The sequence below is a fragment of the Blastomyces gilchristii genome (genome assembly GCF_000003855.2).
Source record: "Blastomyces gilchristii SLH14081 genomic scaffold supercont1.19, whole genome shotgun sequence".
Lineage (NCBI taxonomy): Eukaryota > Fungi > Ascomycota > Eurotiomycetes > Onygenales > Ajellomycetaceae > Blastomyces > Blastomyces gilchristii.
The window spans coordinates 253,230-270,554 of record NW_003101664.1 but is presented as its reverse complement, the minus strand read 5'-3'; the positions used below and the strand labels follow the sequence as shown (position 1 = coordinate 270,554).

At 35.8% G+C, this 17,325-nt stretch overlaps 2 protein-coding genes across 5 annotated transcripts; one reads left to right on the top strand and one right to left on the bottom strand.

Moving 5' to 3' along the window:
- The first annotated feature begins 10,401 nt into the window (after positions 1–10,401).
- On the top strand, positions 10,402–14,882 carry BDBG_07429. 2 transcript variants are annotated; one of them, XM_031723085.1, is made up of 5 exons: positions 10,402–10,638; positions 10,707–12,248; positions 12,314–13,507; positions 13,610–13,715; positions 13,800–14,882. In XM_031723085.1, the coding sequence occupies exons 3-5, from the start codon at positions 12,483–12,485 to the stop codon at positions 13,992–13,994; spliced, it is 1,326 nt and encodes a 441-aa protein (XP_031580171.1). In that variant the 5' UTR covers positions 10,402–10,638; positions 10,707–12,248; positions 12,314–12,482; the 3' UTR covers positions 13,995–14,882. The 2 variants fall into 2 exon arrangements, with proteins under 2 accessions (XP_031580171.1, XP_031580172.1); XM_031723086.1 differs by having other exon boundaries at positions 10,569–10,638; positions 12,300–13,507; positions 13,800–14,645.
- BDBG_07428 (CMGC/DYRK/PRP4 protein kinase) lies at positions 13,287–17,276 on the bottom strand. 3 transcript variants are annotated; one of them, XM_031723083.1, is made up of 4 exons: positions 17,126–17,271; positions 16,234–17,041; positions 15,962–16,185; positions 13,287–15,907 (listed from the first exon to the last, which is right to left on the bottom strand). In XM_031723083.1, exons 2-4 carry the CDS (start codon positions 16,926–16,928, stop codon positions 14,436–14,438), a joined length of 2,391 nt encoding a protein of 796 aa, XP_031580169.1. In that variant the 5' UTR covers positions 16,929–17,041; positions 17,126–17,271; the 3' UTR covers positions 13,287–14,435. The 3 variants fall into 3 exon arrangements, with proteins under 3 accessions (XP_031580169.1, XP_002622026.1, XP_031580170.1); XM_002621980.2 differs by having other exon boundaries at positions 14,006–15,907; positions 16,234–17,276; XM_031723084.1 differs by having other exon boundaries at positions 14,006–15,907; positions 15,962–16,280; positions 16,357–17,266.
- Positions 17,277–17,325: the final 49 nt, after the last annotated feature.

The window sequence follows — 17,325 nt, the reverse complement described above, 5'->3', positions numbered from 1 at the left end:
GTTTAAGCATTCTGCAAAGCTTTTCTATCTTCTCTAGCTTCTCTATATCTGTCATTCTAGTCTTCTTAATATAGTCTGATCTGTGAGAGAGTTCATCTGCTGAGTTCTTAGTTTTCTTAATATATTCTATCTTGAATCAGAACTCACTCAGTCTCTGAGCTCAGTGAATCTATCACTGCAAGAGTTTCTTGATTAAAGTAAACTGTTATAAGCTGTTATAATCAGTTCTAACAGTAATCACTGTTATAAGACTCTTAAAATAGTGATATCAGTGATGAAAGAATTTCACTATTATAAGAAGCTTCTGATTATAAATGTTATAATTGATCTCTGCAGGTTACATCTTTCATAAGAAAAAGATCACTGAAACTCAGTTCTCATTTAACTGTAGTTATGAGACTATTTCTGAAATTGCAAAGAAGAAGACATCTGTCTTCAATCTGATTAAGAGTAAGAAATTAAAATGAAACAGTATCACTGTATCTGTGAATATCTATTTCAATCTTATAAAGATCTCATAAGCTTCTGAGATAAGAAAGTTCTCACAGTTCTTTCTTCTTAATAATCTTTTCATTCTTTATTCATAGAATAACTTTTTCTTATTTTTATTCTTCAGTATGTCTGTAAGACTTAAGAAGATTCTTATGAATATAAAGATAAACTGTCTATAGAAATTCATGAAGCTCAGAAAGATCTGAATCTTATAAATACTAGTTAACTCTGATTATAATAGAATAGTCTTAATCTATGAAGATTTCATCTGAATATCATCTGTGATAATTACATATTCTAGAAAATTAATTCAATAGACACTGAAGTTACACTTTGTAAACTTAATATACAGTTCTGTCTTATCTAAGATATTTAACACACTTTGCACATGCTCAGTGTATTCTTTCTTCTTCATAAAGTACATCATCACATTATTCAGATATATTATCACAAAGATATTCAGATATGTATGAAGTATTTTATTAATGAAAGACTGAAATACTGTAAGAATATTAGTCAGATTAAAAGACATCACTAGATATTTAAATAATCTCAGTACAGTTCTAAAGACAGTCTTTTATTCATCTTTAGACTGTATTCACAGCTGTGTATATATATTGATTATATTCAGTTATGTGAATATAACAGCTTCTGTAAGACAGTTGATTACATTCTCAATCAGAGACAGAGAGTAGAAACTCTTTATTATCTTAGAGTTCAGATTACAGTAGTCTATATATAATCTGAGATCTTCATTCTTCTTCTTTACAAATATTACAGAGACTCTTATGAAGATCTGTGAAGATTGAATAAAGTTATTCTTCAGATTCTTTTTCACATAGACCTGCAAGATCTCTGTCTTATAATGAGAGAGCTTATAAATTAATTCTTAGAAGAGTTTCTATTCTTCTATCAAATCTATTATCAGATTCTTCTCATAGTGAGAAGAAAGCTCAGCTGTCTTTACTAAACTGAATATCTCTGTGAGATCTCAGTATTTCTCTGATATCTGAAGCTCAGTTTTCATGACTATGAGATTCTCAGACATTTACAAAGTCATTACATAGATGAGCTTATCTTCTCTAATTAACTTTACAGCATCAACTGATTTTATCTTCATAAGTGAGTCTATCAACACTGATCAGAAGTATAAATCTGACTTATAGACAGCTATATATGAATTATGTCTTTAAAGTTATACAAGTCTCAAGTACATATCATCTATGATGTCTGTGATAATTATAGTTTCTGTAAATCTTCTTCAGATTTCAGAGAGATCTTGTAATTCAAAGATGATTCTTATAAGTCTCTCAGTTCTCAGATCTGAGTTCTCATGTCCTGCTTATTATAAGAGCAGATTTTCAGTTTTCATCATTCAGTTTATTTACTCTGTGAGCTTTAGAAACACTACAGTGACCTGAGATTCTAAGTTCATCAATACTTCTCATACTTATAAGACAGTAGTACTGCAGTGCAGTCTGTTTCTGTAAGTAAGTATTTTTATTGAGAAAGCAACAGATTCAGGTATCAACTTCAAGATTCTTAAGAAGACTGTTACTGACTCTGTCTGTAACTTCTTAATTTTCTATTTTGATTTATTCAGATAGTTTGTATGAAGATATTCTGATTTAGAATAGATGAAGCAAAGTCTCTTTTTCTTAATCTCTCTATTATACACTCTGTTCATAAGAGCTTATAAAGCTCTCTCTCTCTACTCAGCAGTTAGATATGAATCTCTCTATATCTTGTTATTTTTTCCTGATAAATCTGTTCTCTGTTATTCTAATTCTTATAGAATCAGTCAGTGATCTGCTCTCTGTAAGTCTGTGACTCTCACAGTGATCTGTAAGTGATAAATAAGAGTCATCAGTTTCTTCAGAGTTAAGAACTTAGAGTCTTACTAAATGAGCTTGTTCTGTATATCTTTATTCAGCTTCTTTATAAACATCATCATTCAGATCTTGTTTCAGAGCTCTGTTTTCACAGATCTCAATTCATATCACAATTTCATGAAGTGCTATGAGTAGTCTTTATCAGATTTCTCATCTCTTTTTCTAATATTGATAATCACAGCTCAGATATTCTCTGTTCAGCTCACAGAGTCTCTCAACTTATTCTCTAAATAAGTCTTGAGAACAGATCAGTAGAATCTCTTATAATCATTCTCTAGATAATTCAGTCAGTTCTTGACTTCAGTGTAATAGAGATCTGTCATTGTATAGATGACAGCTTCTTCATCTTTCATATTACACAGCTGAGCTTATGAGTCAATTTCAAATACAAACTTGTAAAAGCTTTTATAGATTATGATTCAATAAGTGATCTTAAGTGATTGCAGCTTAAGAAAGTTTCTTTTCAGTTTATAAGTATCTCTGAAGATTATGTCTAGAGACTCAGTTCAAGAATGTTTACAGACAGTAAGTATTTCTTATAGAAAAATAGCTTAGTTCTGTGAGAGATGCTCAAGAATATTCTTCACTGTGATTGATTTATTCATGAATTCAGAGAGTTCAGAGAATTTCTCTATCATAGATGCAGAGAATAATGTTCTATGAGTGATTGATAAGTTCTCTGAGACTTCTTCTATAAAGATTATTCATAATTCAGATGACTGCTTCTGAGTGTCTGCAGTAGAGTTTGCAGAGATTGAAGTATATAAGTTTCTAGTTCTTTCAGTCATAATGAGTAGTTGCTGACTGACTGAGCTTGAAATGTAAGAATAAGTACTCATAGATAATTATTCAGATGTTTGCAGCTTGATATAATATGTACTATTAACTACTAGAAGTATTCACAGTAAAAAGATAAAATGTAGAGATTAAAATATATAATAGCATTCAAGCTGAGTTATAAATAGTATTCATGAACTTCAGTCTATATAGTTGTGTGTAGTCAAGAGCCGCTAACCCTATTGATTACATGAGAGATAGAAATAGAGGTAAAGAATCCGCGAGGAGCGGGATTTCTTACATTCTCACATCTCTGAGTTCATGTTACAATCATGATGTATACTCTGAATGAGAAGATATCAGTGAGATGTCTACTTGACTTCAGAGTGAATATTAACTTCATATTCTATTTCTTTTCTTTAATAAAGAATTGAAAGAAGATAGATTCATCAGATCATGCAAAATTTACTGATAAAATAAAATATCACTGTTTTAACATAATTCAAGTAAAGTATGTAATCACAGACTTAGAAGAAATCTTCAAGAAAAGCAGTCTACTTCATCACACAGTTAATATTATAGATGAAAACATCATTCTAGATCTCTTATAATTGAGAGAAAACAATTCTCTCATTGACTGAGTTACTCAGATGTGACAGTACTATCTTACTAATGAAAAGACAGTGATAGAGAAATCTGAAGAGTTTTATCAGAAGAATCTTAAGAAAAAGATAGAGTCAATATACTGTGTAGCAGATGACTGAGACTTGAAGATAGATGAAGAAGTTATTATTCTTACTACAAGATTAGCAGCAGTATCTGTCATTGAAGATGAATATACACAATGTCTCTTTACAGATTATAAGAATATCTTTTCAGAAAGAGAAGTAGTGAAGTTTTCTGATATCAAGATACAATATAAGATTTATCTTGAAGATGATGTAACAGTGCTATACAGATCTCTTTATAACTTGTCTGTAAAGAAATTGAATGTTCTGTGTAAATATCTTGAAGAAGTATAATCAAAGAACTGAATACACTTATCAAAGAGTTCAGCAGAGGCATTTATACTCTTTGTACTCAAGAAGAATAATAGGCTACATCTATGCATAGACTACAGAGGCCTCAATAAAATGACATTTAAGAATTACTATTCATTATTATTAATTGACAAGATGATCAATTAATTATCTGAAGTAAAGATATTCTCAAAGATTGATATACAGAATATCTATCATAGAATCAGAGTTAATGAAGATGATATTTGAAAAACAGCTTTTCATATCAAGTACAGTCATTTTGAATATCTTGTTTTATCTTTTAATCTTTGTAATGCTTCAGTCATTATTCAGATCTATATAAATAAGGCACTGCAGAGCCTTGTCAACATCTTCTGTATAGTATATCTGAATAACATTCTAATCCCTTGAAATCAGAGAAAGAATATGATATTCATGTTTAAGAAGTGTTAAGTCACTTGAGATAGTATTAACTCTATACAAACACTGAAAAATGCTCATTCTACATACAGAAGATTGATTTCTTAGATTATATTATTAAGATGAACAGCATTTCAATGAACAGAAGTCAGGTCTTTATTATTGAGAACTGATCAGTGTCACAGATATACTGTGAGATACAGATATTTCTAGAATTTATGAATTTCTACAGATAATTTATCTATATATATTCACAGATTACTGTCTCTCTTACAGATCTGTTAAAGAGAAGTATGAAAGACAGAAAAATAAGACTGTTTACTCTCACTCAAGACACTATACAGATGTTTGTGAAATTAAAACAAGCTTTTACAGATATTATAATACTGAATCACTTTAACTCTGACTTACTCAGTCAGTGTGAGACTGATACATTCAGAAATGAGATCTGTGAAATCTTTTCACAGTTGATATTAGAGATCTTTTAATATTGAAAGAATCAGAGAATAATTATTTCTGAGAAAACAGATAATGAATTATCTGTAAGAGAAGACTTTTTCACAGAGTTTATAAGACACTGTAAATAAAGATCAGTGATCTTCTTCTTCAAGAAGTTATCACTCACACAGAGAAGATATGATACTCATGATCAGAAGATGTTAATAATTATTAAATTTCTTAAGATCTGATAATATTATCTTCAGAGTAGTAAGTACTCAGTGCAAGTTCTTACTAATTATATAAATCTATGTTACTTCTTGACAATAAAGAGCTTGACAGAATATCAAGCCAGATAAGCAGAGCTGCTTTCAGAGTATAATTTCTATATCTGATACTGTTCAGATTAGCTTAATCTCATCAATACACTGTCTAAATAACTCAATTATAATATCATTAATGCAGAGAAGAATTCTATAAAAGAATCTCTATTATCACTGCAGAAGAAGCTGACTGCAGAGAGTTAAGATTCTCTGAAGCTTAGAAACAGTGCTGATAAGACAGCTGTGCAACTCAGTATAGAAGGTAAAAGAGAATCTGAGTTCTCACAGAGAACTGATACTGAAGATCATGAGCTTCTCATGTCATATCTTATAATTATTGAATTAATAAAGAATAAAACAGTCTACAACCTTTCAATCTGACCACTTTTAAAATTTATTAATAAATTATAGAAGAGAGATATCTCTACTACAGTCTGAATTCAGAAGTTGAAGAAGAAAGAATTCAGTTTAAACTTGAAAGAGACAGACTCTGAGCAGAGCAGTGCTGCTAAGAAATCAAGTTACTGATAACTAGAAGAATATGAACTTCTATTACTAAATAATTCAGTCTTCATTTCTTATAGTAGAGTGATGTGTCAGAAGTTATTGAGAATTTATTATAATAATTCTCATACAGAGTACTTTAGATTAGAGAAGACTGAGAAGCTTCTAAAATATAAATATATTTAAGACAAGCTTCAGACAGATGTCAAAGAGTATATTAAAACTTATAATATCTATCAAAGAATAAAGATTCTGCAGTATAAGTAATACAGTGAGTTAGTATCACTGTCTGTTTTAAAGAGCTTATGACAGAATCTATCAATGAATTTTATAGTTGATCTGCTGAAGTTAATAAGAGTCAAAGAATATGACTTAATTTTAATTATTATTAACTGCTTTATGAAGATAATCAGATATATCTCTATTTATAAAAAGATTAAAGCCTCTGAATTGACTGATCTATTTTTAGATATTATTATTCATGATCACAGTGCTTTGAAATCATTGATAATAGATTAAGAATTTCTCTTCATCAGCAAGTACTGATCAGCTTTTTACTATTATTTTATAATAAGATGTCTTCTCAGTACTGCATTTTATCTGCAGACAGATGATCAGACTGAATATTAAAATCAGATACTAAAATAGCATCTTTAAGTATTCTATTTATATTATCAGAATGATTGACTCAAACATCTTCTAATCACTGAATTCATATATAATAATGTAAAGAATGTAATTATAAAGATATCTTCTTTCTATACTTATTATAAATATAATTCTTTGTTACTCAGTGACATCATGAATAACATTTCAAAGAGAAAAATAGACAGTCAGAATATTAAACAGATACAGAGAACAGAGTATCTCTCAGTATCAGAAGTAAAAGTGAGATTAAAACTTTTAAATAAAATTTATAAGAAGATAGTAAAAAGCATTCATCATGCTCAGAAGTAGTAGATAAAATACTATAATTAAAAACATCTTTCAATGAAGTTCTTAATAGAGAATTAAGTACTACTTTCAGTAAAGAATATCAAGATAATAAGATTATATAAGAAGCTCAGTGAGTGATGACTAGAATCTTTCTCAGTAATAAGAGTAATGAATAAACAGATATATATAAGTTAAAATTACTCACAGAATTGAAATCAATTCATTCTATTTTTTACATTTTCTATTTGAAGCTCTATAAGTAATACTTTAGAGTGAAGCTGTCTCAGCTGAATAATATTAAGATTGAGAGTGATACTGAATATTTTATAAAGAAAATATTGAATAAATAAACATATTATAGTAAGCTTCAATATCTTGTGAAATGAAAAGATTATTCATTATCAGAAAATTTATAAGAACTGTTTAAGTATTTGAAAAATACTGAGAAAGAGATTGTAAGCTATGAGATAGCTAGTAGAGACTGCTCTATTACATATCAGAGATATTGAGTAAGAAATACTGCTTAAAACTTCTTATTTTTTCTCAAAGAGTTTTTAGAGATAATCTTATAATAATGAGCTGATATCTTGTGAGCTCTGTAGCACTCTTCTTCTATTTTCTCTTAAAGAGTTTTTTAAGAGTTTAATGACACTATATAAATGTAAAATTCCTGAAGTAGTTAGAGAGAAGAAATATTTAAAACTAATAAAAAAGATTAATATTATTAATCTATGAGTCACTGCTATTCTAATGAGACTGCAGCTCACTGAAAAGATAAAAAGAGAGATCAGAGTCTACTCATTAATAATCACATTCTTATTAAACTTATTCTTCACTGTTGAAGTCTTCAGTATCAGTATCTTTATCTACTGAGAAGTTAGTACTGTAGTACTGCAGAAGAGTATAAGAAATGTATAAAATATTAACTTATTAACTTATAAAGTATCTCAGTTATCTGCTCTAATTGAAGTGAGATTCTCTTTAATCAGTAATTAATCTCTGTAGCACTTTTAATAGCAGTACTAACTGATCTCTTCTTAAGATCAGTCATTCTGAGATGTTTTTTCATCTTAAAGATTCACACTTTTATCTTCTTTTACAGATAAGTAAGAAGAATCTTCTCAGTCTTGATAGAATCTATTAATACTTGAAGCTCTGAGACTTTTACTCTGTACTGCTTAAGCATCTGAGCTTCTTATCAGAGCTGACATAACATCTTCTTGTAAAGTAGATAATACTTATAGAGAGATAGAAGTTGTTGTTATAGATGTAACAGAAATAATAGAAGTGAGAGAAAAAGTAAGTGTATAAAATCCCTCTCTTCTTCAGCTGCTTAGTGCAGTGTAGATAAGTAACAATGCTGATCAGAGACTGCACTGAAGCCTTCTCACAGAGAGAAGATAAAGAAACTATAAAATTCTGTAGACTCAACTCAGCAGTATTCTGAGCAGAGCTCAGATATATTATAGAAGAGAAACTACAGATTAAGCTTTTCAGAGCTACTATTCTCAGAATCAAGCTCTTTTCAGAGTTCTCTTTAAATAATCACACAGAGTCATATATCACTGTGTTGATTAAGAGAAAGAGCAGCATCACAACAGAGAAGAGAGAGAAGAAAAGAAAAATATTTCACAGAGAGAAAAATCTTTTCAAAAAATTCTATCACTACTGTTAACTTTGTCTCTAAAACACATCACTTTTGCAGGGAATTTCATACATAGAATGAAATATAATGAGTGATCTGCAAGTTACTTATTAACTACATTTTTCACATTTCAAATTAATATATAAGAAACTCACTTATCACATGTTTAATTTGAATGAAGATGGAAAAAGAAAGATCTACACAGTCAGCAGAAAAACTCATCTATTTCTTTGTATCACATGCAGCACATACACTATTAAATCAGTTAATAATCATTGCTATACAATAAAGATAATTTCTAATTCAGTAATCTTAAGAGTATAGAGACTATACTCTTAAAGAGAAGAGTATTATCACACTTCTAATTATATCAAGATCTCACTGCAGTTTTACACAGCTCATCACTTTCATGCAGATAATTTCATTTTATTTAAACCAGTTTTCAATCACTCTATAATATTATTCAGATATATTATAGAAAGATCTGATTAATAAATATAAGAATCTCACTTCTATATAAAATCAGCAGATTACTTTTTCTTAATAATGAGATACTGCTGAGATATCACTTCAGCTATTCTCACTTATAAAATAAGAGAAGAGTATTCACTTATTATCTATATAGAATAGTTAGATACTGACTTCTTATTAAAGAAGTCAGTGATTTATTTTTTCTTCTATTAAAATATATATAAGAGTTACTACATGTCTTATACAATCTTCTTAGTATACTAAGTATTATATCTGTGATATTCTCATAATAACTCTGTAGTCTACAAGCTCACTATTTAAGCAAGATAATTAAGCTCATTTATACAGCTTCTTAAACAACTATCTCTACATGACACTGCTAACTAGCTACTACTTCAGTTCCGTCACATTACACCTTACTAAGTGCGTCACTTGATCTCATTATATAAGCTGACCTTGTAAATGTGACCCGTGTCACTATCTAATCTCACTCAATACATCTTTTCTTATAATTTGAAACTACTCTTTCTTTCTTAATTATTTACCATCAATTCTACAATCAATTCAAAATCAATTTAAAATCAATTTAATACTGAAATTATTCTTGAATTTAATAATAAAGTAAGTGTTTATATAATTTACACTGAATTGATTATTAACTGATTTTCAATCAATTATTAATTACTTAAATATACAGATTGAATTTATTTTATTACTATAATTAATTAACAATTAATTCAGAATCAATTCAAAATCAATTCAAAATCAATTTAATACTGAAATTATTCTTGAATTTAATAATAATACTGAATTGATTATCAACTAATTTTCAATCAATTATTAATTACTTAAATATATAGATTAAATCTATTTTTATTACTATAATCAATTCAGAATCAATTTAAAATCAATTTAAAATCAATTTAAAATTAATTTAATACTGAAATTATTCTTGAATTTAATAATAATACTGAATTGATTATCAACTGATTTTCAATCAATTATTAATTACTTAAATATATAGATTAAATCTATTTTTATTACTATAATTAATTCAAAATCAATTCAGAATCAATTTAAAATCAATTTAAAATTAATTATTAAATATTTTTATCTTGATATATTTTAAAATTCTGTAAAATATCTCTTTATATTCTATATGAATTTATCTGTTTATTTAATTGATTATGAATCAGCTATACATGCTTTGATTGGTTGATGAGCTGAATGAATGAGTGAATTGAAAGGTTGAAAGTCAATTATCAACTGATTATTACTGTATTGTGCGAGGTCAGGGTCATGATTATGTAACAAGGTCAAGTGGCGCACTTAGCGAGGTCAAGTTTTCTGTATACACTCCGTACGCTGTGGCGCACTCACTAGAGAGAGTGAGTAAGCATGGCACGGTTAGGATGTGTGATATGGCTCGTGCTCTCCAAGCGGTTATAAACTTCCATTAGAGCCTGGGCAATGCCCATCTGTTTGTTGCGTCAATGAGGGGATATGAGCTAGAACAATTTCCAAGGTTTGTGCACAACTTCCTTCCGACATCTAGCCATTCCGCATGGGATTAGGAACCCTTTCTACCGTTGAGTGTGTGGGAGAATGAGATCATCATTGTCAGAAACACTGATGTCAACGCATACGACCTCTAGTTATCGAAGCGTTATTCTGATTTTGCAGAAATTCAGATTATTGAACACTTTTTTGTGGTAGCTTCCGTAGGTGTTGGAACCACTCTTCCATGTTCCACCTATTTCCGTATGGCATTTTGACTTTTGGAAATCAGTCATTCAAAGAGGGAAGTTAGAAATCGTGACGGTCCCGACCTAGAGGAAGCTCCCGAGCTCGTTCTACCGGATCTGTCAGAGCACAATGTAGACTCTTCCGACCGACACATGAGCGCCCCTTGCCTTCATTTTGGAGGCTTTGTCCTTGGAGAAGTCTATTTGGGCGCAGAAATCATTTGGTAAGGATTTGGTAACCACCTTTTATCCACCGAGACGATCCCAGACTCCTCAAGGCCGATTTGGATCGGGGCCGGACCAACCGATTGAGCTGCAATGTTACCATACATAACAGCTTCGCGGCGTGGAATTTAGGAGGCTTTTGACGAGAAGTTAAAAAGACAAACAAATCCCGAGTTCCCACGCCTTGGGGTTTGCTATCTTTGTTTGGTTCGACCAACAATAGCGAAAATGACCCAATTTGAAGATGTCAGCTATTGAACTCAAAATGCATTTTGTCGTTCGCTTGGCACGATTTCTTTTGGGTTTTATCAATCTTGATTCCAGACTCCCGAAAAGGCCAATTGCATACCTGTTCCACCACATTCGGCTTGGCTCTTCTTTTCAGCGAACAAAGAAATGATATCAAAATGCTCCTGCACAATGGCTGACTTTTTCCATATCCGTGCCATCCAATTCTAATTAATTCCTGGGGATAGGAACATTGCTTTTGCGACAAGAGTCATCCGATTCCATGGACAGAGAAGATTTTGTTCAGGAACGTTTCATTCAAACTTGTAAGTCCCATTCAATCATTTGATCGTTGAGCTAAGCCTAGGAAGGAGTGTACGGATTCCGTTGAATTAAGGCGCATTTTTTCGGGTGATCAATGTTTTAATCCGGCCAACTGCCATTTCTAAATGGTGGCTATGCAAACATCTTCAGAAGGCTCTTTTGATTGAACACAGAGTGCGTCCTTGGTTGCACAGGTTAATGGATGCCGGCATGGCCCGGGGCGCATATACTGACAAAAGAAATGCCGTGCTGATCAGCGGTTGTCCTGTGTCCAGTGCATAAACGTCTCATCGTTGGGTGATAGCAAAGCCATTTCAAAACAAAAAGTGCAACAGCATCAGCATGCCCAGAACAGCCATAAGGAATTGAGTACCTTTGAGTTGATGCCTTCCTTTGCACAAGGAAGGGTATTGAAGGACATAAATAGGTACAGTCACATCATCGCATGCAGCTTAATACTTCCTGGGTGGTGGGCAGATATTCTGCGGATGAATACAGCGTATGCAAAGAAAGCTCCCACCTAGCGGTGGAAGTTGCAGGTTCAGGTCACGAGACATGGAGCAGTTTTGGTGGTTGATGCCTTCGACCTGGGGACAAGTTCTAACACTTTCCCCTTTGAGATTAAGCTTTTGCCCCGGGTCTTGGCCAGTCACAGCCTTGGCGTGGTTAACCTTTTCAACAGAGCCGCAGCAGCACAAAGACTTCATGGTAATTCCAGCGATCCAACACACATCATTGCATCCCTAAAGAAGAGGATATACTAACATTGTAGGCATATATGCGTGCATTTCTCTTATCTGTCCCGTGAGGTAAATCCGAACCGTATACCCCAGCTCCTTTGTGTATACTAACATAGCAAGCGCACCCCTTTCAGGTTCCATAGCGGAAAATTCAAGTCAAGCAAGAGGCCAGACTCTCAGAAATCCTCAGGGTAGTTCGTTCAGTTCTGTCAAGAACGAAGACTACATGCTCTTGCACCCGAATATGTAACCCTGAATTGGCAAATCCGCGATGTATGGCGTACCAGTCCTTTCACAATCACAATGGGCAATTCCCAAAGCCGAAGCAAAACCATCAACCCTGATCGTCATCCGTTTCAGGATGAGAAGCTACGGATTTCCGATATCAGAGGGCCAATATCTTGGCTGAATCCTACACATGTTGTCTCCAAACCGTTTTCTTTTGTGCATGCTCAAGAACACCCACCTGCTGAGAACATACATCCCACTGAAGATCAGCAACGACATGAAAGGAGAGTGAAAGGAGATGTCAGATACAAATGGAGGTCACGAGATAACAGAAAGGGTAGACATGCACTAATAGTTGAACGTCCAACGGAGCCGGGAAAAGGTGTACACATCGTACCCAAACGGACGGACTCCTTTCAGGCAACGCTGAGAGGCATCAAACGCATGGCAGTGCAATACCCCTATTGGGATATCTCGTATGTAACAGCAGTGGTTTTCGCGTTTGGTTCCATTGTCTGGGTCATAGACTCATTCTTTGTTTTCCTACCACTTGTCCAACCAAAGTCGGAATTGAAATACGAAACTTTGAGCGCAGGGGGAGTGTCAGCCTTCGTGGGCGCAACAATTTTTGAGGTGGGAAGCATTTTGCTCGTACTAGAAGCAATCAATATACATGACACTGGCTGCTTTGGATGGGCGCTGGAACATGTCTTATCAGAGAAAGGTGAATCCCTGCTTCGAATTTACCCTGATCCGAAGAACTGCACCCACCATCATGTAAACAAGAGAAATCTTGTAGGACGGGGTGGGAGGGAAACACCAAGTATCGACGACTCGTCTGGTGAGCTAGCTCAATCGACCACAGAGGTTCCTAGGTCACCGAATTTCAAGTGGTTCCCAACACTGAGAGACCTTCGAACTCATTATATTTACGAGCTAGGCTTTCTAGCTTCCTCGGCTCAACTTATCGGGGCTACAATATTTTGGATAGCTGGCGTTACCGCTTTACCTGGGATTAACAACCATCTTAGCGAAAATCTGGCCGACGGCGTGTACCGGGCCTCTCAGATAATAGGTGGAGTGGGATTTATTATGAGCTCGTAAGTTTTCGAAATCAGGCCTGCCAGTTTCCCGTCCACCCTTCAACCCGTTGTTCGAGAATTGTCTTCTCACACGGACATAATATCTAACATTCTTTCTAGGACGCTATTCATGCTTGAGACGCAGAAGAACTGGTACACTCCGGCTCTTCGAACACTGGGATGGCACATTAACCTCTGGAATTTTATAGGTTCAATCGGGTTCACTGTTCGTTTCGCTTTTCTTTTTGGCACTATCTCTACTACCTCCGTATAGAACTAACAGAAATACCCACTCCGGAATCCAAAACAGCTCTCTGGCATTTTTCTCCTTGCATATAACAACTCCGGTTTACAATATCAGGCCAGTCTCTCTACTTTCTGGGCTTCATGGGCCTTCTTGATCGCTTCGGTAATTCAGTGGTATGAGAGCTTGGATAAGTACCCCGTCGAAGATAGGGGAGCACTAGTTGAAGGGGAAAGTGATATTCATGCAAACGCGGGATAGGTCGTTATTACGTTGTATATACGATTACCCGGATTGATATGGAGGCTGTGGATTTGAATTTTCGATTATCCTACGATATAATACGGAGGATTTGACTAGTCATTCAACAAACGTTCAGGGATACGTTGCCACACAAAATAACTATGGCAGAACCCAGCGAGAAGTCAAAAAGGGAAGAAGTTGCAAAAAAAGTTTATACTCAAGATCTGTTAAATCTATTTGGTAGTGCCACAGGGCAACCACATAAAATATTAAAATAGGTTATATACACCAAGGGGGGGAAAATACAAGGGGACGAGGTAGATCTATCATCTTGTCACCCGTCACATTTGTAAACTAGGTGAACGGAGGGAGTGAAAGGAAGCGAAATCCACACCCATAACACCGCCCCATATCTAGATTTCATCTACCCACCCCTATTTACTCCCAATCCTTTTCATCTCATATTTTACCCCTAGTGATGAATGGATGCTTCAACGCTTCTGAAGGTGTACACCTCTTCTCGGGATTGATACTTAAGCACCGATCCAACAGATCAATGAACAGCATGAGCTCCTTCCCTTCTGAATCACTCATACCTTTCGATCCTTTCCCCATCAACCTCGTCTTCAAATCCCTCGTCGGCTTCTTGAAGTCCAAGACTCTTGTCACCATCCGGCCGGTGACTTTGTCCTCTTCCACGCTACGGAAGTTCAAAAAGTCGTCAAAATGGAGATAGGTAAGAGTGCCTCGCCGGAGGAATTTGGGCGGGAGTTTTCCCCTGCATTCCATTATGGAGCGGAGCATTTGGTTGTTAGTGCGGCCTGTGAATAGAATCTTGCCAGTATACAACTCGAAGAGAGTACAACCAATGGACCACATGTCAATGGCATAATCATATGGAATTCCTAGAATTATTTCTGGAGCCCGGTAGAAACGGCTGACAAGGTAAGGGGTAATCTCGTTTTCAGAGGCGGGGGAGGCAGAGCCCAGATCGCATACTTTCAGTAGGTTTCGGTTTTCGTTGACGAGGAGGTTGTCGGGTTTTAGATCTGCGTGGAGGATATTGCATTTGCGGAGAAGGCTCAGGCCTAGGAACATCTGGTGGGCGTAGGCACGGATGGCTCTGAGATTAATGCCGACATCACGGCCAAACTTTTTTAGTACTTCGCGAAGATTCATGCTAAGGTTTTCAAACACCATGCAAAGATGGCCTTTGTGTTCGAAATGCCTCTCGAATCGGATGATATGTTTTTTGTCATCTGGATCTGCCGCCAACAACTGCTCCAATAGCTCTATCTCCTTCATGCCGGCCTTTCTCATAGTATCATTATTGCGAATGATTTTAATAGCGACGAGCTTTCCCGTTTTCGAATCCGTAGCACGAACCACTGAAGAAAACATACCCTTACCCAAATTTTGCTGCACATGATACCGCCCATCCACCAGCTCCCCCAACATGACAATATAATAACCTTCAGGGTCATCCCAGTTATCCATCATGCTCATGTCAAGTTCCTGTGGTACACTTGGCTTTGAAGCGACTTCGGGGGCTTTGGAGGTACTAGGAGCCTCAGCAAACATATCATCATCCGGCGCAAACATATCTATATCTAGAAGGTTTTTCGGTTTAACTTGGGCTGGGTTGTCTGTGTTTGGGCTGGGTACAAGGACATCTTGTTTCGCTGCTTTAGTTTCATCGTAAGCACCAGACGTTATGTCTTCCCCAAAATGTCTTTTATCGTGGCGCATCTTATCCTCTCTCATGTCTTGGGTTGGATCATAGTCCACAGACGAGTCATCCTTGTCAGCACCGTTGGTGATCACGACGTTTGCGTTAGCAAGATCTTCATCTCGGGAAACCTTTAGTTCAGTGGGCGATGGGGCGCCGGACGTATCCTCGGGCGTCTCTACAGCGGTACTAATATGCGAAACTGTAGATGAGTTAGCCTCAATTCTACCATCATTGAACTGGACATTTGACTGACCTGTTGCTGTATCGTTACGAGCCATAGGTTGACCTGAATTCTGTACTGTGGAGTCTGTCTCATTCCCAGCTTCCAGGGCCTTGACGATGAGAGGTGTTGACTGGTCGCGATACTTAGCTTTGATGGCTTCACGGCGCCTTCGGCGTTGCTCAATCAATGTAGCTTCGTCAACCGGTTCCGGCGGGGACCCGTTGGTGCCATGATCATTGTTTGAAGCCGGTGTACTAGGAGAGCTGTTAGGAATCATTCCGTAATTGGGAGGAGGGACATACGTATCCCATTGACCCGATTGAGCAGCGGCGGATGAAGACTGTTGCATCTGATTTCCTCGAGATTCAGCCTGTTGTCTCTCTTTTCGAGCGTCACTTGGGGACTTCCCCCTCTCGCTCACTAACTGTTCAGAAGACGGCCTCCTATCACCCATGTAGGGTTGGCCACTCCGGTCACGGGTTTTAGATAGTCTATCACTATCATAATCTCGTTCATCACCTGAATACTGCTTCGAACTTCTAGTATCGCGGAACGGAGATCTGCTTTGGGTCCTAGGGCGTTTTCTAGAATCATAATGACCATCGTCTCGGTCATGATCATAATACCCTCTCCTACGCCGTCTCGAAGTGTATCCGCTTTGATATCTATCATCGTATCTGGAAGCTAAACGGCTCGAGGGGATCGTCCGACGGTCCCATTCGGAGTCATAATCAACATCGCGTCTTCGGTTTTCGGTTCTGGATCCACGATATGGGGAGCGGGATCTTGTTCTCGATCTCGATCTCGATCTTTCACGGCGAAACGGTCTGGAAAGAGAATGGGGGGATCTTGGCGCAGAAATATTGGTTCTGGTATTACGGTCAACGTTGATGCCATTAACAGAAGTCTGTGACGTAGTTGCCTTCGTGTCTGAGCCTGACTCGATGATCTCACCCTCAGAAGGGGTCGATGGAGACCTCGACCGTCGTGACGCCATCCCGGCGATTATTTGTCTAATCTTTGTAAAAAGAAAAGAAAATAATAGTCTTTTTGTAGACTATTTATTTTTCCGGGAATAGCTTCGGTCAAACGCCGGGGGAGGGGGGTGAGCTTGTGGAAGTCGTGATATCTTCAGTTAGCAACAGTGTTCTCGAATTGTTCACAATGGCTTTGGGTGATGGTGAAATGCCCAACCCGACTAGAGATGTCCCCACAACACGCACGAACTACTAGAAGATACACATTCGACAGCTAAAAGGGGATAAAAAGGGAAAAAATGACCTCATATAGAGGTTTAAGATGATTGATGGTGTTGCGACGAAGGTTGCAGCTTGATGTCGGCAGGTAGAGACAGGTGAGAGTGGACGAGCCGTTTTGAGGCGAAAAGCGGCAAA

What these genes read in the sequence shown, in the direction of transcription:
- BDBG_07429 (XM_031723085.1), top strand. Translation starts at nt 12,483, where the DNA reads ATGGGCAATTCCCAAAGCCGAAGCAAAACCATCAACCCTGATCGTCAT. An exon ending in GTGGGATTTATTATGAGCTC is followed by an intron (nt 13,508 to 13,609) that starts GTAAGTTTTCGA and finishes CATTCTTTCTAG; the next exon opens with GACGCTATTCATGCTTGAGA. An exon ending in TAGGTTCAATCGGGTTCACT is followed by an intron (nt 13,716 to 13,799) that starts GTTCGTTTCGCT and finishes AATCCAAAACAG; the next exon opens with CTCTCTGGCATTTTTCTCCT.
- BDBG_07428 (XM_002621980.2), bottom strand. Translation starts at nt 16,928, where the DNA reads ATGGCGTCACGACGGTCGAGGTCTCCATCGACCCCTTCTGAGGGTGAG. An exon ending in CAATCGGGTCAATGGGATAC is followed by an intron (nt 16,186 to 16,233) that starts GTATGTCCCTCC and finishes CAGCTCTCCTAG; the next exon opens with TACACCGGCTTCAAACAATG. An exon ending in TCGTAACGATACAGCAACAG is followed by an intron (nt 15,908 to 15,961) that starts GTCAGTCAAATG and finishes ACTCATCTACAG; the next exon opens with TTTCGCATATTAGTACCGCT.